General features: G+C 42.8%; 2 protein-coding genes across 7 annotated transcripts; one reads left to right on the forward strand and one right to left on the reverse strand.

The window, feature by feature from the left end:
* Nucleotides 1-159: 159 nt before the first annotated feature.
* Nucleotides 160-16,707, reverse strand: CFAP210 (cilia and flagella associated protein 210). 4 transcript variants are annotated; one of them, XM_048869864.2, is made up of 10 exons: nt 14,979-16,481; nt 14,652-14,878; nt 14,268-14,457; nt 13,696-13,869; nt 13,398-13,591; nt 10,583-10,739; nt 6,773-6,912; nt 5,602-5,794; nt 3,902-4,066; nt 160-2,772 (listed from the first exon to the last, which is right to left on the reverse strand). In XM_048869864.2, the coding sequence occupies exons 3-10, from the start codon at nt 14,340-14,342 to the stop codon at nt 2,410-2,412; spliced, it is 1,461 nt and encodes a 486-aa protein (XP_048725821.1). In that variant the 5' UTR covers nt 14,343-14,457; nt 14,652-14,878; nt 14,979-16,481; the 3' UTR covers nt 160-2,409. The 4 variants fall into 4 exon arrangements, with proteins under 4 accessions (XP_048725821.1, XP_048725817.1, XP_048725816.1 ...); XM_048869860.2 differs by lacking the exons at nt 14,268-14,457; nt 14,979-16,481 and adding an exon at nt 16,503-16,707 and having other exon boundaries at nt 14,652-14,875; XM_048869859.2 differs by lacking the exons at nt 14,268-14,457; nt 14,979-16,481 and adding an exon at nt 16,503-16,663.
* A 59-nt stretch (nt 16,708-16,766) lies between these two features.
* On the forward strand, nt 16,767-20,115 carry PHOSPHO2 (phosphatase, orphan 2). 3 transcript variants are annotated; one of them, XM_075117937.1, is made up of 4 exons: nt 16,767-16,893; nt 17,445-17,552; nt 18,263-18,311; nt 18,601-20,115. In XM_075117937.1, exon 4 carries the CDS (start codon nt 18,623-18,625, stop codon nt 19,346-19,348), a length of 726 nt encoding a protein of 241 aa, XP_074974038.1. In that variant the 5' UTR covers nt 16,767-16,893; nt 17,445-17,552; nt 18,263-18,311; nt 18,601-18,622; the 3' UTR covers nt 19,349-20,115. The 3 variants fall into 3 exon arrangements, with proteins under 3 accessions (XP_074974038.1, XP_048725828.1, XP_048725829.1); XM_048869871.2 differs by lacking the exon at nt 18,263-18,311; XM_048869872.2 differs by lacking the exons at nt 16,767-16,893; nt 17,445-17,552; nt 18,263-18,311 and adding an exon at nt 17,560-17,712.
* Nucleotides 20,116-24,344: the final 4,229 nt, after the last annotated feature.

A 24,344-nucleotide genomic window follows, 5' to 3' on the forward strand; every position in this document is an offset into this window, starting at 1 on the left:
TAAATAATTGTGTCTTGGCTAATGCCCTGAGTAAGAAAAATGCCCCCTTCTTTGTGTTTGAAGAACCATCTTTGGGTGTAAGGTTGGGAGCTCTGAAATTTTTTTGAGAATGTATGGGTAAAAATGATGATTAAAAAATGAGCCACAGGGACAGGGAGATAATAAACCCCAAGTAATGATTTAATGAAGTGGTAAAAGAAATTTTGAATCTGACACATTCCAGTTTTTCAGAAAAATTCTCTATATCTCTATTTTAAGCATCACAATTTGCAAACAAATCAGTTGTTCCAAGCAAAAATTAGCAGGATGGAGAAGAAATAGGTTTGGAATGGAAGATTAGATATAAACAGTGCCTACATTATAAAAGTTAAAGAACCAACTCAACCAAAGCAAAGAAATTACAAGTATAAAAGCTCTACTTTCAAGTTGTTTGGACCTTGCTTCTGTGTTATAGTTACAATAGGGATATAATGTGATTCAGAATGTGTGTATTAAAAATACACATTTACATGTAGAGAATGTTCTTTTTTAAATGGCAGGATTTTTGTTAGATAGCTCCAAACAATATTCTTTGCTGTCTTTTGCGTCTGTGCTGTCTTTGCAGCAGCAGTTGATCAAAGGGTGGAATTTACACTGCAGCACATACTCTCCTGCTGATAACACTTAAACTTGTGCAAAAACAAATACAAGGATATATTACCACAATATGGCTCCTGCTGCACTAGAAATACAGGCAAATTACATTTTTCCCAATCGATCAAAGCACTTACGCATATGCTGACCTTTAAACAGTGAATAGTTCCATTTAAGTCATCAGAACTATTGTGTTCATGTTCTGAGTTACTAAGCATGTATTGAAGTGTTTTGCTGGATCAGGGCCTTAGATTGCAAGCTGTGTATATATCTATAGTCATCTACATTAAGCATTACATGTTTGCAATCAAATTTCCAATATTGACACATTAAACATAGTAGAATAGAACTTATATAAATGTATGATTCAGATTTTTTAAAATAAAATGTTGTACTAGACAGCATGTTTGTAGGGAACCTTGCAGGGATTGGTCTGTAAGCATCTAACCCTTTTTCACAGACTGCAAGGCCAGAAAGAATCATTAGGAGCATCTAATGTGACCTACTACATAAAAGCATACAGACCATTTAGTGCCACAGTAATTCCTGTAGCAAACCTGTAATTGCTGCTTGAATTATGGCATATCTTCTAAAAAGGTATCCATTCTTAAAGACTTCAAGTGATGGAGAATCCACTATATACCTTGATAAATTGTTCCAGTGTTAAAGATTTACACCTTATTTCCAGTTTCAGTTTATTTAATTTCAACTGCCAGTTACTGGACCTTGTTTATGCCTCTTGTTGTGTGCTAGATCAAAGAGCCCTCTTCTTCACATGTAGGTGTACTTGCACACCATGATAGTCACCTCTTAGTTTTCTATATAATAAGCTGATAATATATTTTTACACAGAACCTTGAAAATGGCATATAAGCTGAGTATGTGCAACATGTTCGCTTTGCTGTAACTGTTTTGCATGTATTTTTTGTACTCAGAATAACTTAGTAATGAAATAATTTAGCGATGAAGTGGGTTCTAGCCCACAAAAGCTTATGCCCAAATAAATTTGTTCGTCTCGAAGGTGCCACAAGGACTCCTCGTTCTTTTAGTAAAACTATGTTAATGAAAGCTGGGCCTATTATAGTTAAAGTTGTGTAACAGCAGCAAGGTAGTTATTAGTTTGTTGCAAGAGTTGATTCAGATTTTAAGAGAAAAGAAAAGAAATTATATACTGATAATGAACTAGTGCTCTGCATGCTGATTGATTAAATTCAGTAAAGAGTGGAATCTGAAGAAATATTTCATGTGGAATGTGAAATTTGTATCAAAGTACTTTTAGCAATACTAAATGTTTTTTTCAGATCTTTCATATGTTATTTAGTATTTGATTCTCATGTATTCCCTACACTTTTGAAAAGTATTTGGCATCTTTTGAGGATAATTTTTTTCCTTAGCACTCTGATTATAACAATGCAAGAAGCCAAATGCAGCACTTTACAGTGTACTCAAGAGTAGCTGTAAAAGCTTGAACTTGAAACTTACAAAATTGAAACTAAAATATTCTATTTTTTTAATATGAGCCTTATATAAAGTAAGGTTCTACACTGGTTATCAGTACATCATTCAGTACATCATTCAGTTCTGCCTCTCTATTTGATTTAACATAGTGACTTCGGTAAAATACAACTTTCAATGTTTAGGAAAATACACTTGGATCCCTATCAACGTTCCATATAGTACTTATGGCTTTTCTAGTTCCTTTCATGGGTTTCATACAACATGGATCATTTACCGATTTATTGGACTTGTTTTTGTAAAGACTCCGAAGAGTTATTTTTACCATGTAAAACCAAGTCTTCCCTTAGTTTGCTGGATGTTACCATTGGTATTTAGCTCTTTTATTTCTTCAGTAGTGTTACAATTATAAGAAGGTAGCTGAGTGCCATTGATATCTCGTGCTTGGTAACTAGGTCTTATTCCTCCTCTTTCTCTGTAAACTGGTCCATGCCCACCACCTGCCCCTTCCTTTGCTGCTTTGAGAAGAGGATAAATATTTCGGGCTGTCTTGGATTCTGAATCAATTACTTGATTTGCATATTCTTGAAATTCCCGCTCCTTGCAAATTGCAATAACTTCTTTCTGGGCCTCATAGTTCAATTCTGCTTGTTTCTCATGCTGTTCTTTTGCCCGTTTTTCAACCTGTTTTGGGGAAGGGAATAACAAAGCTTAAATATTTCCACATGGTTAACTTGTGGTAGAATAGCTTAACAGGGCATAAAGTCGTGGAAGTCCTTATGTGACATTTTTTTAATAATTGGCTGTAAATACCTTTCTGATAAAAACAATTATTTGTTAATCACAATCTAACTCTAGTTAGAAATGCATAACTGACATTCTCCGTTTGTCCAGAGAATAGGTACAAAGTAAGCAGTAACCATGTGCTAGCAATGTGCCTGAATACTGATTCAGAGAGACCATTATCTGCAGCTGAAAGGGTACCTCAATCAACGTCATTCATTCAAGTCTTGACTGCTCAGTTAATTCTTACCCATATGGTTGCCAATTTGCGCAGACCATGCTAAACTATCCCTAGATTTTGCAGATCCATGTACAAAATATGATTGTTGGGAACCTAGGCAGACTGCAGTACTCCCATAACATATTTGTATGGTTAGACTTTGGCATGTGAGCAGGAGATGGGGTGCTTGTCACTGGCAGATGGTTTCAGCAGCTGAGAGGGGACTGGACAATGGTAGTAGTCGTGGGCCTATGAAGGGTTGAGCCTCAGTGTTGATCTATTAAGGTGATGGGGCAGCACAGCAGGCTGGGGAAGTCTCCCAAAAGCATGGGGCCTTGTGATGGCACATATTTGGCATACGGCTAGTGTTGGCACTGGTAGGGGATTTTGTGATACATGTCCACTGACAACTGGACTGAGACACCAAATGCTATTTTATATAATCCAACCTAGCAGCCATCATCAAAAGGGGACATCTTTCAGTGCACACTGGGCTTGAGTCACACAAGGTGTCTGGAGATGAAAGGATCTATATCCTACTGCCAATCCTGTGAACTAACGCTTTCCCCACTCATGTATATAAATTCTGCTTCACATTCCCACCCTTGCGCTGTGAAGACGTTGGTCCCTGAGAAACAACTCTTGAAGCATTATGTTTAAAGGGATAAAAATAATTTTCTCATGTTTCTCTTGTTTTGAACAGTACTGTGATAATATAAAGATTAGGTCTCATGCAAGACTCCTATACCGTAGATGTATGTTGAAATAGCTTTGTAAAATGTCTGACAGTCTGATAATCCCCCTAGTTACCATTTGCTGGATTTGAGTCTCTTGCATTTTTATGTTTTCATTGCGATTTCTTCGTTTCTTGTCTTTCTCCATTTCCAGATAGATGCGGTCTGCTTCCATTAGTTCATGAAGCTTTTCTTTACCCTCTAATCTTGCCTCTCTTTCTCTCTCTTCTTTCATTTTTATCTATATTTTATAAAAAAAAAAAAATAATTAACTCAATTTGCTAAACCAACAAATTTGAAAACCATATTTTTCAGGCATATTTTATCATTCTACAGGCAAGTGACACTAAAAAACCAAAGGCCCATAATATTAAGAAGCAGTGAAACATCAGCAAAACATTTCCAAAATCTAGTAATTCCACACACCTATGAGAGTTTCCCCTCGACTCCAAAGCTTTACATCATTTTTCTCAATATTTCCTAATTTTATCAGTGATTGATTAATGATGTCACTTGTCAGTCACCTGTCAATAGCCTACCAGAGTTGCTTGGAAAATCCCCCAGTGTTTCCTTAAAATGCTCATTTCATTATAACAGCAATTTTCAAACTGGCTGGTATACCACTTACTAGTGGTCCTCAGAGAGCTATCTTGTGACATGGTTCTGGTTACCCCATTGTTTTCAGATACTAATTTCCATTGAAAGTTGGTTAAAAAAATCATTACTTTTACTTTTTCACATAAGCAACTGTTGTAGAGGTTATGAAATCCAAAGCAGGAGGTACTTTGGCTGCACAGTTGTGAACAAGAGAGGTTATTCCCCTGTTCAGAAATGCGGTTAACAGCATGAAAATGTTGCAAACCCTGCACTATGTATTTACATGTACACATTAATGCTTTTTTGAGAGGTCTTTACTATGCTGGTAAAGAAGTCAAGGACCCAAGGATTTTTAATACTTTACTTGCTTACTAAACCTGGTGATTAACACATCACCCAGTAAGAGGCCATAGCTTTGTTGAGCCCATGAGTTTTAGTGGGTTGTCGTCAAATTGCCTGGAAGAAGCTGTGCTTCAGGTCCTCACCCTTGAGGGTTGTGAGAGGCTAGTCCCCTAGGAACAGCTCTTGAATCGTCACACTGCTTGAGTGGTATGCCAGTGATGTGTTCAGAGGAGTGATCAGAAGAGCACGTGGATGATTCTAGGAGGAGTGTGCATGAAGGAGACTAAAAATGGAAGAAGCAGGGACAATGTGATGGGTCAGATTATTCTGCCTCATTAAGTAGGATGGAAGCCAGCAGTCTGAAGACCATCTCCCCCACCAGGCAGACCAAGGCCTCTCTAACGCCTGCGGGAGAGCAGCCCTCATTCCCTACTGACTCTGAGCTTGCAGGAGAGCAGGAGCATCAGCTAAGCGATTAGGTTACAGCTACTAGCCAGTATGCCCTTCTCACTAAAAGTGCCAAGTGATTATATTGGTTGTACTAGCTCAAAAAACTCTGTTTGAAATAATGAATATTAAAACTAAGAGATTTGCATCAATTCTCAATGATAACATAGACTTTCACTTTTAGTTGTTTGTGACACACAACCAGCCTGTTCATATACATTTTGTCTAAAGACTTGCTATCTACTTTAATTGTGAGATGTAAGTGTTGAACAGTACGTTCAATATGTATCTCCCACCATGAACTACAAAAACTATTGTTTTTCCCAAAAATATTTATAAGAATGACTGTACACAACCACATTAATGTAGCTTTTTCCTTAAGTATCTTACCACGGTGGCTCTGTGTTCTGCAATTGATTTCAATTCAGCTTTGGTTTTTTCTTCTTTCTCTTTGAGCTCTTTTTCCCACTCAGCTTCTCTCTCTGCAACATCTCTAGCAACACGTTCATCTATCCTCTCAAATGTCTGTTTCATTTGTTCAGCTAGATGGTTAATAGTAATATCCCTACGCTCCTGCATTAACCTATAGCAGAACAGCAATTAATGCAACATGTCAACGTTAAATAGATAAACCTGGTTTCCTTACAACTGTCTCACTGGAATCAAATTATATGCAAGTATCTGATTAAGAAATCCGTTTTCCCCCTTCCTTTTTCTGTCTTTTCTCCCTTTCTTCACTGAAAGGAAATCACAGCCACATCATGATGTTGTTTTCCATCAGGATTTAGATAGTTTGGAACTGGTAAGAGAGTAAAAGGCTTGCAGACCAGATGAAAAGCCCACAGCTCCAGCACATGGATGTGGGGCCCAATGTCCTGCAACAGTAGCTCTCAACCTTTCCAGACTACTGTACCCCTTTTAAGAGTCTGATTTGTCTTCCCTACCCCCAAGTTTTACCTCACTTAAAAACTACTTGCTTAAAAAAACAGACAAAAATACAAAAGTGTCACAGCACACTATTACTGAAAAATTGCTTACTGCCTTATTTTTACCATATAATTATAAAATTAGTCAATTGGAATATAAATATTGTACTTTCATTTCAGTGTATCGTATACAGAGCAGTATAAACAAGTCATTCTCTGTATGAAATTTTAATTTGTACTAACTTCACTAGTGCTTTTTAGGTAGCCTGTTGTAAAAGTAGGCAAATATCTAGATGAATTGATGTACCCCCTGGAAGATCTCTGCACACCCCCAGGTACCTCTGGTTAAGAACCATTTTCCTGCTAAGTCCACAAGCCTTGTACGATCAAGGTGAGTACTCAGCTCACCGCACATCATCTGTGACTACAAAGGGCCAGTAGAAGGGGAACTCCTTTCAGACCTTTTCCTCTTTCATAACCTCCAAATACCATGAAGCACTTTGGTCCAGGTATCCATGCTGTAATACTGTAAGATCTTTTTTGCTGACTTAAGCGTTTAGAATGTTATCATAATCATGTGACAAAGGCATAATTCTGAATTTATACTTTATTTAATTCTCTAACATTTGACCCACCTGTTCATTTCAGCTTCTTTTTCTCTTCTCAGTTTGGCCATATTTTGTTTTGCTCTAAAGTGAGCTCGAATTTTATCATTCTCCTCTTCTTGTTTTTGTTCCTCTATAGCTTTAAGAATATCCTGGTCAGCAACATGCGCCTTTCAAAAAAAAAAAAGTGTCCAATTATATATACTAAGACAAGTAGCTAAATCTTTTTAAAGAAAGAGGAAAAAATCTGATACAGACTTAAACCATACTATATGAAATTATGGAGGTGCCCCTAGGCCTGCAGCAGGGAGAACAAGGTTGTGGAGGAGAGAAGCTTCTAGAAAAGGATCATTGTTCTTGCCCAGCCCTGAACTGCCTTACATTCTAAGACCCAAATTACCACAAGTTGCTGCAAAAGTAACATTAATATGCACCAATATTCTAATGCACACACTATTCATGCCAGCAACAGGAGATATCAATGCCATGCATGTACATGGTGCTCACTGACCCAGCAATGGGGCCTGAAACACTTGATACATGTCCCCTGACTTCAAGGTGCTACACTGGAAAGACCCTCTGTGTTTCTTGTCAATGAGCACCTGTAGAAAGGCTTTTTCACAGGTGTGAAGGAGAGATGGACTCGGGGTGCACTACCTCTTGGGCTCTGACATTTCTGGCCTCTGCCAGCTGCAGACCACAAATCAGAATCTGAGTCTAAACTTTACAGGGGAAAGTCAGTTTTATTTCCTATCCCACCTTATTGCCCAGGTTCAGTTTCCTTTTGAAGTCTGCGTGATGCTGAGGATGATGAAACTGGACCTACAGTGCATCATCATACATTTCATACTGTTTCAACAGGACAATATTATATTTTTCACTTTGTCTTAAACTGATGTGAGACATTGGGCTTAAACAGCTGCCAATGTTTCATCCCAAAGGTGGCTGTATTTCAGTAGTGATACAATTCCTGTATTGTGTACACCAGTGGTTCCCAAACTTGTTCCGGCGCTTGTGCAGGGAAAGCCCCTGCCAGGCCACACCGGTTTGTTTACCTGCCACGTCTGCAGGTTGGGCCGATCATGGCTCCCAGTGGCCGCAGTTCGATGCTCCAGGCCAATGGGAGCTGCTGGAAGCGGCAGCCAGTACATCCCTTGGCCCGCGCCGCTTCCAGCAGCTCCCATTGGCCTGGAGCAGTGAACCGTGGCCACTGGGAGCAGCGATCGGCTGAACCTGTGGACGTGGCAGGTAAACAAACCGGTGTGGCCTGGCAGGGGCTTTCCCTGCACAAGCGCCGGAACAAGTTTGGGAACCACTGGTGTACACACAAATTCTGCCCTTTAATGTCTGTGACCTTTTGAAGTCAATGAGTTGTGTGTGTGAATTTAAGGGCAGAACTTGGCCTGTAACTTGTGAAATGCATCCTTGACAATATTTACTGTTCAGTCAGGAGTCGCATGATTCTCCTGCATAGCTAGGTGTGCCATTAAAACATTGATTTTTTTTTTCCCCCCTGCTTTTGCAGCTAGGAAGCAGTGTCAGACCTGCTAGTCAAGGGAACTATCTAGGCTCTCCTCACTTGAGGAGAAAACCTCAAATCACTCTGCCTTTTAGGCGTGGCAGGAGATTTCTGGTCTTCAGAACATATGAAAAAAAGAAAAACCTCTAAGCCGGAGCTCCTCTCTATGTCAGGGCATCCTGGCATAATCCAGGAGGTGCTCCACAAAGCTTCAGCTAAATGTGAGAGCAAACCTCTATATTTTTGGCAGCAAGACACAGCACAGCAACCCCTACAGACAGGACTATAATTCCAGGAGCTCTGGCCACAGCAGCAGCCATCAACCTCTGGCAGTTCCCCCTTAAACAACAGAGGCTATGGCTACACTAAAGAGCTTATAGCGGTGCAGCTGTACTGATGCAGCTGCGCCGCTGTAAGCTCTCTAATGTAGCCACTCTAAGCCGTTGGGAGAGAGCTGTCCCCTCGGCTTAATTACTCTAGCACCAGCGAGCAGGGGGGCTACATCGGCACTTAAATCGGCATAAATTATGTCGCTCAGGGGTGGCTAATTCACATCCCTGGGTGACGTAATTAAAGTTGAGTTAAGTTGCAGTGTAGCCAGAGGCAGGAATATCAACACCTTCAATGTGTTTTTAAAAGGCAACTACCAGAAGAGGGGGTAGTAGCTAGGCCGCTCCCATCAGCAGTGACATCAGAGGCTCCACCAGCAGGTATTACCAAGGCCACTCCACATATTGAGTCAACTCTGAAGGCTCCTTCAGAGCTTCCTCACAGGCAAATGTTGCAAGGAGATATTTGTACTTGCTGTGACAGATATGGCAATTTCCTGCAATATCATGGACAAACTTACTGAATTAAGTATAAGTATTTTAGGAATTCATTTTTATTAAAAATGAAACTGCTTATGTATTATTGTGGGATTTTATGTAATGGGGGGTGGAGGCAGGGAAGGACTAACATAAATCCAGGGAAGTGTCATAAGCTTCCAGGGTCTCATTTAACAATGGGCCAAACAAGAAGGAATGTTTGGGATAAACAAAGTTAAGTGGGTTTCATAGGAAATATATGGGAGAAGGGAATGAAAATTCCCACCTCCGGACCCAACCTTTTGAAGCTATGACCTGAGGAAAAACCCATGGTCTATGAAATACCTATTCTCAGCTCAAAGGCCCAGGCAGTATAAAGGAATGACTCACAGATTCATGACAGTGTTGTGAATTTGTAACCACTGAAAACCCATGTGGAGCTTGAAGGACTGACCCGATAACACAGTCCTTGTTGCAGTTAGGGTGATCTCTGATAATCTTACTAATGTGTGTAGGTTCTTTTATTGTTTTAATGTTTTTTCTGTAATGCTTTCACCTTAAGAAATAAATGTAATTACTTAGGACAAGGTTGGTGGTACCTTATCACTGTGGACAATTATTCTATATATAGCCTCTGAGAGAAAAGCAAAGCAGACCTGCTTAGGCAGTCTGATTTCTTGGAAAGTACACAGTGTAGGCAGTGAACTGTGCAGCCTGGAAATATCCAAATCAGGAGTGAGTGAGTGGTGTGTCTCTTGCCCAAGAGACATGACACCTGGGGAGCCGGGAGCCAGAAGCCTGACAGTGGGTGCCCTTGCTAGACACAAGGTGGAAATATAGGTGCAGTTGTCGTGAACTGTGACATTTGCCTGATAATTTTCTTCTGCTAGTAGTCAGTTTCACTTATTCCAACTAACTGTGTGGGGAACTTTCTCTCCATTGGCTTATCTGGACTTTTCTTATGCAGTAAGTGCATAAAATTCAGAAGGGAAATGTTTTCCCGATAGCCTCAATAATCTACATCAGGGCCAGATTAAGGCATAGGCACCTATGTTTAGGGCACCAAGTCCTGGATTCATGTGATGAGGTGAAAATCGCAGTTTACTTTGGTTGCAAAGAAAAGCCCGAAAACACGACTCTAGTATAACTGATGCAGAGATATCTGCCTGAGTCTGCAAACAGCCTGAAACAACAGTTCTGAGTGGTGTGAACTGCTTCATGCACTTCAATGAGGTGTTAACTCCAAAATCTCCTGCTCTGGGGGACCTGCCAGTTGCACTCAGCAAAGGACTGCTCACAATGCATTTGGCAAACTGCAAATCAGCACGAAGAGCCAGGTTTTCAAAAGAGCACAGCACCTAGCAGCTTCCACTGTTTTCAGTGAGAGCTGTTAGGTTGAGTTTAGCAACTCTGAAAATCTGGTCATTTATTTAAGTATGTAAATATAAATGTAAGTCCCTAACTTTAAGCATTCTAGTTGAAAAATATTGGGCTTTCTGCTTTTCTGTTACTTACACAATGCATCTTCCTATGTTCAAGTTTTTCCTCCAGTTTCTTTTCATTTTTTCTCTGCACTTCCAATTCATATAACTCGATCAGTCGTCGAATCTCTTCACCTTCTTTTTTTGCCTCTAATTTGTCTAATTGGGCCTGGTGCTTATGTTCCTTTATTCTAAAGTATAAAATAAAATATTAATACTAAAGAGGTAAGAAAATGTACACAGTACACAATGGACAAAGGTGACACATTTCTAAGAGTTAAACAACATTCACAGTGGTAGCCGAGTCAGTATGTATCAGCAAAAACAACGACGAGTCCTTGTGGCACCTTAAAGACTAACACATTTATTTGGGCATAAGCTTTCGTGGGCTAAAACCCACTTCATCAGATGCATGGAATGAAAAATACAGTAAGCAGAATATATATTATAGCACATGAAAAGATGGTAGTTGCCTTACCAAGGGGCAGGGGGCGGGTCAGTGCTAACAAGCCAATTCAATTAAGGTGGAAGTGGCCTATTCTCAACAGTTGACAAGAAGGGGTGAATACCAAGGGAGGGAAAATTACTTTTGTAGTGCTAACGAGGCCACTGCAATCAAGGTGGCCCATTTCCAACAGTTAACAAGAAGGTGTGAGTATCAGCAGAGGGAAAATTACTTTTTGTAGTGACCCATCCACTCCCAGTCTTTATTCAGGCCTAATTTGATGGTATCCAGTTTGCAAATTAATTCCAGTTCTGTAGTTTCTTGTTGCAGTCTGTTTTGAAGATTTTTTGTTGAAGAGTTGCCACTTTTAAATCTGTTAGAGTGTCCAGGGAGACTGAAGTGTTCTCCTACTGGTTTTTGAATGTTACAATTCTTGATGTCTGATTTGTGTCCATTTATTCTTTTGCGTAGAGACTGTCCAGTTTGACCAATGTACATGGCAGAGGGGCATTGCTGGCACATGATGGCATATATCACATTGGTAGATGTGCAGGTGAAAGAGCCCCTGATGGTGTGGCTGATGTGGTTAGGTCCTATGATGGTGTGCCTTGAATAGATATGCAGACAGATTTGGCAACGGGATTTGTTGCAGGGATTGGTTCCTGAGTTAGTGTTTTTGCTGTGTGGTGTGTAGTTGCTGCTGAGTATTTGCTTCAGGTTGGGGGGCTGTCTGTAAGCGAGGACTGGCCTGTCTCCCAAGATCTGTGAGAGTGATGGGTCGTCCTTCAAGATAGGTTGTAGATCCTTGATGATGCGCTGGAGAAGTTTTAGTTGGGGCCCGAAGGTGATGGCTCGTGGCGTTCTGTTACTTTCTTTGTTGGGCCTGTCCTATAGTAGGTGACTTCTGGGTACCCTTCTGGCTCTGTCAATCTGTGTCTTCACTTCACCAGCTGGGTAATGTAGTTTAAGAATGCTTGATAGAGATCCTGTAGGTGTTTGTCTCTGTCTGAGGGATTGGAGCAAATGCGGTTGTATCTTAGAGCTTGGCTGTAGACAATGGATTGCGTGATGTGATCTGGATGAAAGCTGGAGACATGTAGGTAAGTATAGTGGTCAGTAGGTTTCCGGTTTAGGGTGGTGGTTATGTGACCATCACTTATTTGCACTGAAGTGTTCACAAAGTGGATCTCTTGTGTGAACTGCTGTCTGAACTGAAGGCAGGTAAAGTGTCAGAATTCAAAATCAAAGTGATGCATTTTAAAGCCATTGGCCCAAATCCTCAAGCCAATGCTTGACCCAAGTACAAAATGAGAACTTAGTAACTCTGGGTGTTGTAAAAGGAATTTTTTCCCCAACTCACATGGCAGCAGCAGAATTCCACAGAGGCAGTAACCATCACAGCCCTAATGTGCTCCTTCCACTGTGGGAAGAAAAGGAAGATATACCACAACCTTGTACAATGGTATTCTGAAAGTTGATGCACAAATCCTCCCCATCTTCTCTGCAGCGGAACTACACTAGTGCCATTGCCAGAAGCCCTTTATATTCAAAGAATGGAGCAGGATTTCCTCATAATGGATTCGTGCAGTGCAACATTTGAATTTAGTAGCAGCTCCTTAGAGTAAGTTTTCAGATATCAAGAAAGAGACAGAACCACTGATAATTCCTTTCCAGAATGATTTGTTTGCCAGCCATGTTGTCCCTGAAAGGGTTAACTGAGAAACAAGATGGAACTCTGAGGAAGTGTCTATAAGCAATTGGGAGTTTGGAAGGGTTGGGGCACTGCCGAAGAAAGTTGTTAGACATGGGGTCTGCATCTGGGAGTGTCCTTGAGACCCAGAGCTAGAAATAATGTCTAGTCACTACCAAGATCCAGGGGGCTTAGAAGTACATGGGATCCAGTGATTGGTTCCATGAAAGACTGGTATCCTTCCAGAGAGTGAGGCTGGGCCAGGTTGTGACAATTACATTATACTTCTAGCAAAATTTACTAAAGTATGCAGGATGGAAGATGTGCTCAGTGAATTAGTACGGAGCCCCAATTTTGTTGCAATTTTTATGATATCTGCAATATAAATTTCCTGGGAATAGGATCTGTTGATTGTAGAATAGCCTCCTGAGGAAAGTAGTATAAGTTCCTTCCCAAAGGAAGCAGTGGGGCTTTTAAAACTGTACTGTTTTAAATATTAGACAAAATATTAAACTGTCACTAGAATTCTGCATGGCCAAGAAGATGGAATGGATGATCTAATAGGTCTTTCTCTCTCTACTGAGAAAATGACAGCGTATTTTGTTTGTTAAAAATTCCTGGTAACTCATTTGTTTAGCAGATGAACACTAGATTTCTTTTAACAACAGCAGTTTAACTCAATTTATTAGTCAGAAACAGCCCTGTTTTACTTACTGTTCCAGATGGTCTCTGCAAAGTGCCTGTCGATTCATATAGCGTTCATATGCCTTTTCCTGCTCTTTAAGAATAGCTTTTTCGCGCTCACGTTCCATTTCTTCTTCCTTTTTTTTGTAAATATCTGGCTTTGTCTTTTTAAATTCAATCTGAGCATCTCTTTCCTTTAGGACCTCAGTAAGTAAAAGTGCTTTCTACAAAACGGAATTGGAACATTTCATGTTTATTTTATTACACATTCATGTATGTTCAAAGAAACAATATAATTTGAATTAAAGACAATAAACCATCTACAAACATGTAACCCTTTCACTCTCTCATTCTGATAATATTGATAAGTTTTGGCCTGTTCTATGGCCTCCTTCCGCTTTGCTGCTTGAAATTGTGCTTCCTCCAGATCAAGTAGTTTTCTTTCTTCTTCCTCCTTTTCTTCTCGCAATTTTTTAGCTTTAAGTTTTCTCTGTGCCTGGCCCTAAATGCAGATAAAACTCATTTCCATTACAGATCACACTGAAAAGAACTGACTCAAAAATCTACAACTTCTTCAAAAGACCAAATCAGCAAGAAGTTGATTATACCTACTTATGTCTAAAGTGAACAGTCAAACAATTTTTGTGCTGCTGTCCTGTTTTTAAATATCTATTAGAAATTTAGGTGTATAATAAAAATGCTTTGCAGTTAAAAAGCATATTTCATATGAGGATCTTAAAGTGTTTTATGAGTAGTTATAGTAAGCTTCACATCACTGGATAAAGGATATGGATCACTTCAATCACCCCTGATGTGCAGCCATCTCTGAGATAATAAGCAGCAGTTTAACAGCACTGCACTATGTAGCAGTTTAGGACAGGAAGTAAAGAAAAGACTTGCCCACTGAAATATTTTGAACAAGAATCCTGTAGGGAGAAGGGAAAGACTGGAGGCCTGGTGGGCAAGCGGCTCCATTGGCAGTCTGCAGGGAAGACGGAGACCTTTCCTTCACACCTCTTACTCTCTCCTTCTCTCTATGATCCTGTTTTAAACTTATCCATGACATGACATGGGCAGGTCTATGGTGTACCTAAGCAGGAGACAGAATTAATAAGCAGGCCCACCAAAAAGTAGACTCCGGTTATAGTGAAACTCTTAATAGAAGTTTTTGTTTGTGTGTGTGTATGTGTCTGTACATGGAGAAGGGAGGGAAAGAGTGCACTCTGAGTGTTCTAATGTATATGACAAGTAACCCTCCAATTTCCAAACGTACATGTCACTTACTGCAATGGTGTTGGGCCAGTTTTTCACAACTGCTTTGGAACGTAAGTGCATATCTTTCCGTTCTTTCCTCTCTGCATGAATCCGTGCTGCTTCTCTAGCTGCACTGTCAACACTGTCTCGAATCCTTACCCATTCTGCCTTTGGCAGAACAGTAACCTGGCGCAGATCCACTCCAGTTGGAAGAAAAATACTATCTGGAACATTATATTCTTCTAAACCATTTGCTGCTATGTGAAAGAAAGAACAAAAGAATGAGTTCACTCACTTTGTAGCACTTCTGACCAGAAAATTGTGGGTTCAAACCCACACCAAGATTTGGACTCCTACCCAGTGCTGACAGTAAAGCATCATATTCGTTTGACTCTACAATGTAATGTAATTCTAGTATCCAGGAGCAGGAGCACAGTCAGAACGAACCCTCAGCTCCAGAGCCTCGTGTTACTTGACAGACCAATGTGTCCTGTTTTCCTGTATTTTTCAGGCCCTCAACTCCTCCTGCCAGTCATTAATTTTCAGAAAATGTCCTTCATGTTGGTCATTACTGCTTTAAAAAACAGATATTTGAGTAACGTTAAATTCAACCTTGCCCATCTGGTTTGTAAGAGTACTGTATGACAAATCTAAAAAAGGGGACACTTTTACCTGTTCTGACAATGATGTTTAAAATTAAAACCTACTTTTAGATAAAATCACTTCTCTGCTAATTGCCCTTTGGCTGGTGCACTGGGCCTGGTCTTCCACCTCTAAACAAGGAGATTTGCACAAACAAAGTTTCAGCAGTAGTATACTGTATGTAGCCATGATTGTTTAGCATAGGTTGCATCTTTATATAAGTGGCCTGATTTACTCCTACAATAGTTTCACATACCTGTAACTTCATTAATTTCAGTTGAGTTACTCCTATGTATACCCTTGTGAGAGGAGAAACAGGCTCTAGAAATCTACTTGCATGTCTCTAAGAAGCCAGAGCTGGGCGGGAATTTAAGACGGAGGGTTTTTACCATGTGAGATACTGCTTTCTCTGACAGAGATATTTTATGTCAGTTTGTTCTTTGTTTACAATCTCTATTGCCAGTTTTCTTAAAGGGTCACCTAGCAAAGGACTGCATAAAGGGGGTTGTATTGTATTTCCCCTGCACTCTTGTGTGATGCCAGGGCTCATTTGGAGTGAGAATGGAAAAAGAGGATTACATCTTCTTCACTGCACTTCACATCCTACACCTCTTTAGGCTCAGCATCTAACCCGCTGGTTCCGGGAACTGGTAATGCCTCCCTCGTGTCCTGGCATTGTCCCCTCTGTATGTAAGTGTGCTGTCTTCCTTGTGTCTGGCATGTCAGCTCCACGTTTGGGCACCACGTCCCCCACCTGTCTGGGCACCACCACGTCACACATGTAGGCACCATTCACCTCAAATGTCCCTCACTTCAATGGCCACCCCTGTTCTTCACCCCCCACGTAACTGCTTTACTGGTCAGTGTAGTCTCCCCTGCCTCAGGGTGCCGCCGTGGCTACGGGCCAGCGACACCCAAGGAAGGAAGGAAGCCCCGGGGTTGTGTGGTGCATTAGCCAAGGGGCGTATCCGTCTCTCCTGTGGGGTCTTTGCCGCACACCGACCCATCCCAGGCCGTGGCACAGGTTCGCCTGGCCCGTGCGCCACGTCGCAGGCTGCAGGGCCGGGCGCTGCGCTCGCTGGGGCCGGGCACGACACCACACGGCTCAGAGGTGGACGGCCTCGCCCCCAGGCCGCTCTTAGCACCACGTCCCGGCACCGTCCCCGGTCTGTCCCCCGCCACTCGCGTGTCGCCCCGAGCGTGGTCTCCGCGTAGCCCCGGCAGCCTCGTGTCACTCACGCGTGGGCTCCGGTCTCTGGCCTTTGCGCCTCCCATACAGCACCGCGGGCCTGGCGGCCGCGTCCATAACCCTACGAGCGGGGCCGGCGGGCGCGCAGCTCGCTCGGTGCCTGTGTACGGCGGTTACCAGGCAACCGAAAGGCGGGGGGAGACAGACGGCACGACTGGCTGAGAGGCGTGTCACGTGACGTCGCGGGGCGGAGCCGGAAGCGGGGGGGCTCCGTGTCAGAGCTGGAGGACCGGAGTTGTCGCAGCGCCTGCCCCAGTCGGGCGCCTCCCCTCTGTGGAGGTGTAGCCCCAGTCGGGCGCCTCGGGCCCGGACGGTCCCCTCGTTCCGCTGGCGGTTCCTGTCCCCGCTCGGGCCGGACCTGCAGCCGCCCAGAGGCTGAGGGTGAGCGCTCCGCGCGGCCCCCTGCGGCCCGGCTGCCGTCTGTGAGGCCGAGTCTTCCCGGCTGCCGCTGCCGCCGCGAGCCTCGCCCGGGCTCCTGTCGGAGCTCGCCTCCGGGGCCTCGCCAGGCCGGGACGCCGCGTCCGGCGCTAGCACAGCGCTGCCGCCGCCGGCCTCCCATCCCTGCCGGCACCTGCCCTGTGGCCACGTCGCTGGGCTCCCCTGGTCCCCGGCTACTATGCAAACGGCCTGCCCGGCTTCTGAGAGAGTCCCTGGCCTGCTCCCCCCCCGCCGCTCCGCTCCGTTCGCGCCAGCCTCTCCTGCGGGCCGCCTTGCGGCGTGCTGCCGGCCTGCTGGCTGCCCCCTCCCTTCGGCAGCTCCCTTCCCCGGAGCGTAGCTGAAAACCTTGCTCGCCTTTGCTTGTGCTCTGCGCTCCCTCTGCTCCTGTGTCATGCTGTGGGGGGTTCTGGGGGTTTTTGGGGGGGGCGGGGATGGAGTTTCCAAAAGAGTGATATTGCCTAATACTGGATGGTCCTTTCTCCTTCTGTGTGAAGTGTCCTTTATAGAGTTACTGAGGCTGAGACGAGAGTTCGAGCTGTAGCTTAAATATTGTTAACACAACCGCTGTCGACTTGCCTGGCTTCTTTCCGAATGAAGAAAAGGTGATGAACGAACTTATTACTAAGATAAACAAAATATGTGCCTACAACTGTGCTAACCAAAGGGTGAGGTGTTTCCTCCAGGGTATTCAGATACCTGGTCCATAAACTCTAATGCTGCAGGACCACAGTATATTAAGAGTCACCTACAAATCTCCCCATAGTAAGTCAACACTAATATTCACCACCAGCATTATTTGCTTTCTTGATTTTGAGTCAACCTGGCTGCTTGAATGTTGTTACTAATTGTTGTTGTTTTTAAGGGGTGGGTGGGAGAAAACGGGTTAAAGTCCTAGCAGCAGCAGCATCTCCAAATGTGTCTCAAGGTTTTCATAAAAAGCTTCTATCTCCTGTCTGCAAGCTGAAGAATTTAAGCTGTGAGGGTTGCTTTGGCTGGTGATGTGGATAAAAATTTTTAGAACTCAAGTGCAACCTGGCTGTTTAAATGATGCTGTCCAAGGAACTGGAAATGGCCCAACTTGATTATCATACACATTGTAAGGAGAGTGATCACTCTAAATAAGCTATTACCAGCAGGAGAGTGGGGTGGGAGGAGGTATTTTTTCATGCTTTGTGTGTATATAAAAAGATCTTCTACACTTTTCACAGTATGCATCCGATGAAGTGAGCTGTAGCTCACAAAAGCTTATGCTCAAATAAATTGGTTAGTCTCTAAGGTGCCACAAGTACTCCTTTTCTTTTTGTGAATACAGACTAACACGGCTGTTACTCTGAAGATTGAGCTTGTGTCAGCAAAGACTAGTGAGTAACAATATAATTATGTTGCTTCAGATACTTTTTATACTATCTAATTAAAAATGTAATTGGATAGTGAATTAGAATTTGACCTTGAGAGATAATCTTGCTTGAGCATAACCTTTCCCACAGCTGTAGCACTCATAAACAGCTCACTATGTTTATACATTTGTCTTGACTTCTTTTTTCTTTCAGAATTGCACTTTTCCAAGCAGGAGGTCATGGTAGGAATTAAATACTTAGCAGAAGCTTCTGTTATATAAAGAAAATATTTCTCTTTTTTTTTTTTTTTCAGAATATATTCTTATCTAACAACTATGAAGTTTCTGCTGGTTTTTGACTTTGACTATACGGTCATAGATGAAAACAGTGACACCTGGATTGTGAAATGTGCTCCTGAGGAAAAACTGCCTAACAAACTAAGAAACTCCTATCAAAAAGGACATTGGACAGAATATATGAGCAGGGTCTTTAGATATTTGGGAGACAGTGGAGTAAAAGAAGATGAAATGAAAAGAACTATGACAACAATTCCTTTCACTACAGGAATGAGAGATCTTTTAGATTTTATTGGCAAGAACAAAGATTTATTTGATTGCATAATAATTTCAGATTCTAATACAGTATTTATTGACTGGATTTTGAAAGCTGCTAACTTTCATGAAGTGCTTGATGAAGTGTTTACAAATCCTGCAACTTTCAGTGGCGCTGGCTATCTTACTGTGCAGAATTTTCACAGTCATCATTGTGCAAAGTGCCCTAAAAACCTCTGCAAAAGAAAAGTGTTAGAAGAATTTGTAGATAAAAAGTTACACCAAGGAGTAAAATATACAAAAATTGTGTATGTAGGTGATGGTGGGAATGATCTCTGTCCAGTAACTTTTTTAAAGAAGGATGATATTGCTATGCCCAGACAAGGGTACACATTACAGAAAATGATTTCTCAGATGTCTGAGGATCTTGATCCTGTGCAGTCTTCTGTTCTAGTTTGGTCATCAGGTATTGAAATTCTGTCTCATTTGAAATTACTTATGAAGGAGTAACTCAAACTATAGAGATGGGTAAAAGTAAATTGGTAAAGGTATTTTATCTTGTGTGGAGTGAATAATACTAACCATATCTGTCTCAAAGCACACAGTCACAATTTTGGGATGCTATTATCTGAAACTAAGGCATTGAAATACAGGATATAAAGTATTGTATTTACTCTTTACCGTAGTGGGAAAGTGAGCATGTTGAAATGGATTATTTATTATATGGAAAAACACTTAGTATGAGCTTTTTCCATTCATTTAAATGGGGGGTGGCAGGGAGGGCACAGGGGGAAGGGAGCAGGGAGAAAGGCTGGAAAGAGGATAATTTATTACAACTATTTTTTTTTTTTCCAAATCTTGACTTTACCAGTTTGTGCAAATTACTTCTCGTCAGATATTTAGGGGGAGAGGCAGGGTTAGTGCACAGAACAATGGCTTTTAATGGAAGGGTTCATCTATATGTATAAGATTTATATTAGGCACTAAAAGCAAGGTACTGCCACTGTTGGTTTTGTATATTTGTTAAAGCAGCAAAAATATTTTAATATGTAAATTAATGTTTATGGTCTTGTATATTTGGTTTAAAGGGACATATTAGTTAAATATTTAGTATTTATTTTAAACAAAAGCAAGTTTTCCAATAGTTTTTATTGGCTTTAAGAACATAAGAATGTCATACTGGGTCAGACCAAAGGTCCATCTAACCCAGTATCCTGTCTTCTGACAGTGGCCAATGCCAGGTGCCTGAAGGAATAAACAGAACAGGTAATCATCAAGTGATCCATCCCCTGTTGCTCATTCCCAGCTTCTGGCAAACAGAGGCTAAGGACACAATTCCTGAATCTAAACATTGTCTGTCTAAAAGAGTAATATGTGTCTGTGCAATATGTTTAATTGCCTTTCAAGGCATACTTACTGGAGCTCAAATGCTCAAAGCTTATGGGTGGAAAGAGTGCCTTTTGTCACTCAAAGACATTTCCTCTGTTTCCTTAAGGAAACAGTATGTTTAAGGAACAAGAGTTCTCTTCAATTCTCATTCAGAAACATGATGCAACACATGTAAATAGGGAGCCACTCCACAGGAAATTATTTTTAGTCATGGATTCTATTTGTTTTTCACTATACATGATTTCTGTCACCTTTTCAGAAATATAAGAGTAATTGAATCACAACTAGAAAAGGAGTACTTGTGGCACCTTAGAGACTAACCAATTTATCTGAGCATGAGCTTTCGTGAGCTACAGCTCACTTCATCAGATGTATCTGATGAAGTGAGCTGTAGCTCACGAAAGCTCATGCTCAGATAAATTGGTTAGTCTCTAAGGTGCCACAAGTACTCCTTTTCTTTTTGCGAATACAGACTAACACGGCTGTTCCTCTGAAACCTGAATCACAACTGTTGCCATAAAGGGTTTGCCGCCTTCTAGCTTGCACACTGTAATTCTCTTCTCACTCTCCGCCATCTCATCCACATACTGAGGGCATGTCTATGTTACGAAATTAGGTCAATTTTATAGAAGTCGATCTTTAGGAACCGATTTTATACAGGCTATCGTGCATGTCCCTACTAAGTGCATTAGGTCAGCGGAGTGTGTCCTCAATACCTTGTCTAGCGTCGACTGACGAAGTGGTGCACTGTGGGTAGCTATCCCACAGTCCCTGCTGCCCATTGGAATTCTGAGTTAAGCTCCCAATGCCTCCCAAAAACATGGTCGCGGGTGGTTTTGGGTACATGTTGTTAGTCTCCCCTGCCTCCCTCACTCCCTCTTTGAAAGCAACAGCAAACAATCATTTCACGCCTTTTTTCCTGGTGCCACAGCACAGCAAGCAGGGAGCCCACTCAGCTGCACTCCGCTTTTGTGAGCGTTGCGAACACCTTGCGCATTATCCTGCAGTATGCCTAGAACCTAATTAGGAGCCGCCCCCAGCATGAGGAAGACTGTGAGGAAGTCAGGGACACAGAGGTTCCTGAAAGCACGGGATGTGGCAATTGGGATATCATTGGGGCATGTTGATACAGTGGAATGCCAATTCTGGGCCTGGCAAAGAAGTACAGACTGATGGGACCACATAGTGTTGCAGGTCTGGGATGATTCCCAGTGGCTGCGAAACTTTCACATGCATAAGGCCACTTTCATGGAACTTTGTGAGTTGCTTTCCCCCGCCCTGAAGCGCAGGAATACCAAGGTGAGATCTGCCCTGACAGTTGAGAAGCGAGTGGCGATAGCCCTGTGGAAGCTTGCAATGCCTGACTGCAACTGGTCAGTCAGGAATCAGTTCGGAGTGGGCAAATCTACTGTAGGGGCTGCTGTGATCCAAGTAGTCAGGGCAATCAGTACCCTTCTGCTAAGAAGGGTAGTGACTGTGGGAAATATGCAGGTCATAGTGGATGGCTTTGCTGCAATGGGGTTCCCTAACTGTGGTGGGGCAATAGACGGAACGCATATCCCCATCTTGGCACCGGAGCACCTTGCCAAAGAGTACATAAACCAGAAGGGGTGCTTCTCAATGGAGTTGCAAGCCTTCATGCATTCAGCTGTGCCCTATCAGTGCAGGAGGACTGCATGAGCTCGAAAAACATGTCAGTGTGGGTGCATTTTTTTCACCTTCTAATCTGTACTAACCTCAGGAACAAAGTTGATGGGGGGAACATAGAAGCATTTGCAGCTGCAGGGAGGAAAAAAAGGGAGAGTAGACTTTTAAGATGATACATTTCTGAGAACAAAAGGGAGACTCACAGTGAATCAAGCAATTCACAGCAGAGAGCACATATGTTTTAGGTGCAAGGTTGCATTTTGCCTTTTATATTGAGCGCCTGCCAGTATGGGGTGACACATCACACACAGCTGGGCAACAGAATTTGATTTGCAGGCAGCCATGGTAAGCCAAAGGGTACGTGGGGTTGGCTTTTTCCACGTTCATAATGTGGGAATGGTTTCAAACTGCAGCAACCGATAGCTGGTTTCCCATAGCAACCAATGCTGGTTGTGTTTGCCACTTAAAAGGAGGGGCTGTGGTTTTGGGGTGGATATGCAGCATACCCCTCCCTCCCGCGTGGCTATTCTCTGGGATGATCCCTTTTAGTCAAGCCCAAACAGCCCGGCTCATCCACTATGACCTGTCTAATGTGTTGGGGATCACCAAATAGAGGGGATTACTGTTCCCTTACAAAACTTCCCCTATTTCAAGCAGGTGACCATGAATGATATCACTCTCCTGAGGCTGACACAGAAAGATAAAGACCGAATGTTGCATGAATGCAACCAAAACCCAGGACCATTCGCTGCTATGCTTTGTGCTGCAATGATTCCAGGCTACTTGCTATTGGCTTGGCATGGTAAAGTGTCCTATCGTGGAGGACAAAATAAGGCAGCCCTCCCCAGAAACCTTCTTCAAAGGCTTTCAGAGTACCTCCAGGAGAGCTTCATGGAGATGTCTCTGGAAGATTCCTGCTCCATTCCCAGACACATTAACAGACTTTTCCATTAGCTGTACTGACCACAAATGCATCACAATTGTTCAGGGAAAATCAAACATTAAACACAATTGCTTTTAACCACTGTAGTGTCCTTACAAATGTGCACTTACCAGAGGTGCCTTCTCTGCCTTCAGGGTCCGGGAACAATAGGCCCTGGGAGGGTATTTACTCTAGGGTGAGGAAGAGGTCCTGGATGCCTGGGAGAATGGATTCTCTGCTTGCCTGCTGCACATTCTCCTCCTCCTCCACTTCCTCCTCCACAAAATCCTCATCTGTGGTACGTGAGGCTGTCATCTTGCAGGTGTGCATGGAGAGTGTTGGGGTACTGGTAGGGTCCCCCCCAGAATGGCATGAAGCTGATCATAGAAGTGGCAAGTCTGGGGCTCTGACTCGGAGCGACTGTTTGTCTCCTTTGTCTTTTGGTAGGCTTGCCTGAGCTCCTTAATTTTCACGTGGCAGTGCTGTGTATCCCTGGTGTAGCCTCTCTCAACCATGCCTTGTGCGATTTTTGGCATATATATCAGCATTTCTTCTGCTGGATCGGTGTTCTGCCTCCACAGTCTTCTCCCCATACTGCAGTCAGATCCAGTGTCTCCCATTCGCTCCATGTTGGAGCTTGTTTGTGATTCTGGGACTGCATGGTCACCTACTGAGCTCGCCATGCCGACCAAACAGGAAATGAAATTCAAAAGTTCCCGGTGCTTTTCCTGTGTACCTGACTAGTGCATCAGAGTTGAAAGTGCTATCCAGAGCAGTCACATTGGAGCACTCTGGGATAGCTCCCGGAGACCAATACCATTGAATTGGACAGCACTGTGTCTATGCTACCCCAAATTCGACCCAGGAAGGTCGATTTTAGCGCTACGCCCCTCATCGGGGAGGAGTACAGCAGTCGATTTTAAGAGCCCTTTAGGTCGGCAGAATGGGTTGGTTGTGTAGATGCATTCATTATAAAATCAACCTAATGCAGCTAAAGTCGACCTAACCTCGTAGTGTAGACCAGGCCCTAGGCTCAATCAATGCTGAGTATGGAAAAAGGTGTAAAAGAGGATAGTTTACTTTCCAAAAATACCTGAGGCCCCAGTCTGTGAAGTAGTATTTGCCTGTCTTGTGGGAGGGACTGGGGTTAATGCCCACAGATCCAAAGGTAGTTCAAGAATCTGTTAAATCTGCTTCTAAAGATGCAGATCTCTGACCCTTATCCACTATTGTAGGAGCAGAAACCCTGCGCCACAGAACCCAAGGCCTCCTCTTGACAATACAACAGTTTCCCAAGCCATTGACTATCACCACTTTACTCCCATTATAGGAAGCAAATGCTGGACCAGACCTCCAGTTTTGACGTGTGACTCTGCCATGTACTTTTGCTCTTGATGGCACGGAACCTGCTACCTCTGGTGGCTTCTCTATCTTCACCATGAGCCCTCCGAACAGTGGAGTTTCTGTTCAGTTTCACATGAGCTCTTGGTCCACTTTCTGCCTCAATTTGTTCCCTATTGCCAGTGTAATTGCCAGTGGAGGGATAAC

This window comes from Caretta caretta, chromosome 11, assembly GCF_965140235.1.
Source record: "Caretta caretta isolate rCarCar2 chromosome 11, rCarCar1.hap1, whole genome shotgun sequence".
In the NCBI taxonomy this organism is placed as follows: Eukaryota; Metazoa; Chordata; order Testudines; family Cheloniidae; genus Caretta; species Caretta caretta.

Bases quoted from the DNA above. Each gene is read 5' to 3' on its own strand.
- CFAP210 (XM_048869859.2), bottom strand. From the start codon at position 16,569: ATGGACGCGGCCGCCAGGCCCGCGGTGCTGTATGGGAGGCGCAAAGGC. The intron at 13,592-13,695 runs GTTTGTAGATGG...TCCGTTTTGTAG, and splicing joins AGAGAGTGAAAGGGTTACAT to AAAGCACTTTTACTTACTGA. The intron at 6,913-10,582 runs GTAAGTAACAGA...TTTTTTTGAAAG, and splicing joins AACATAGGAAGATGCATTGT to GCGCATGTTGCTGACCAGGA.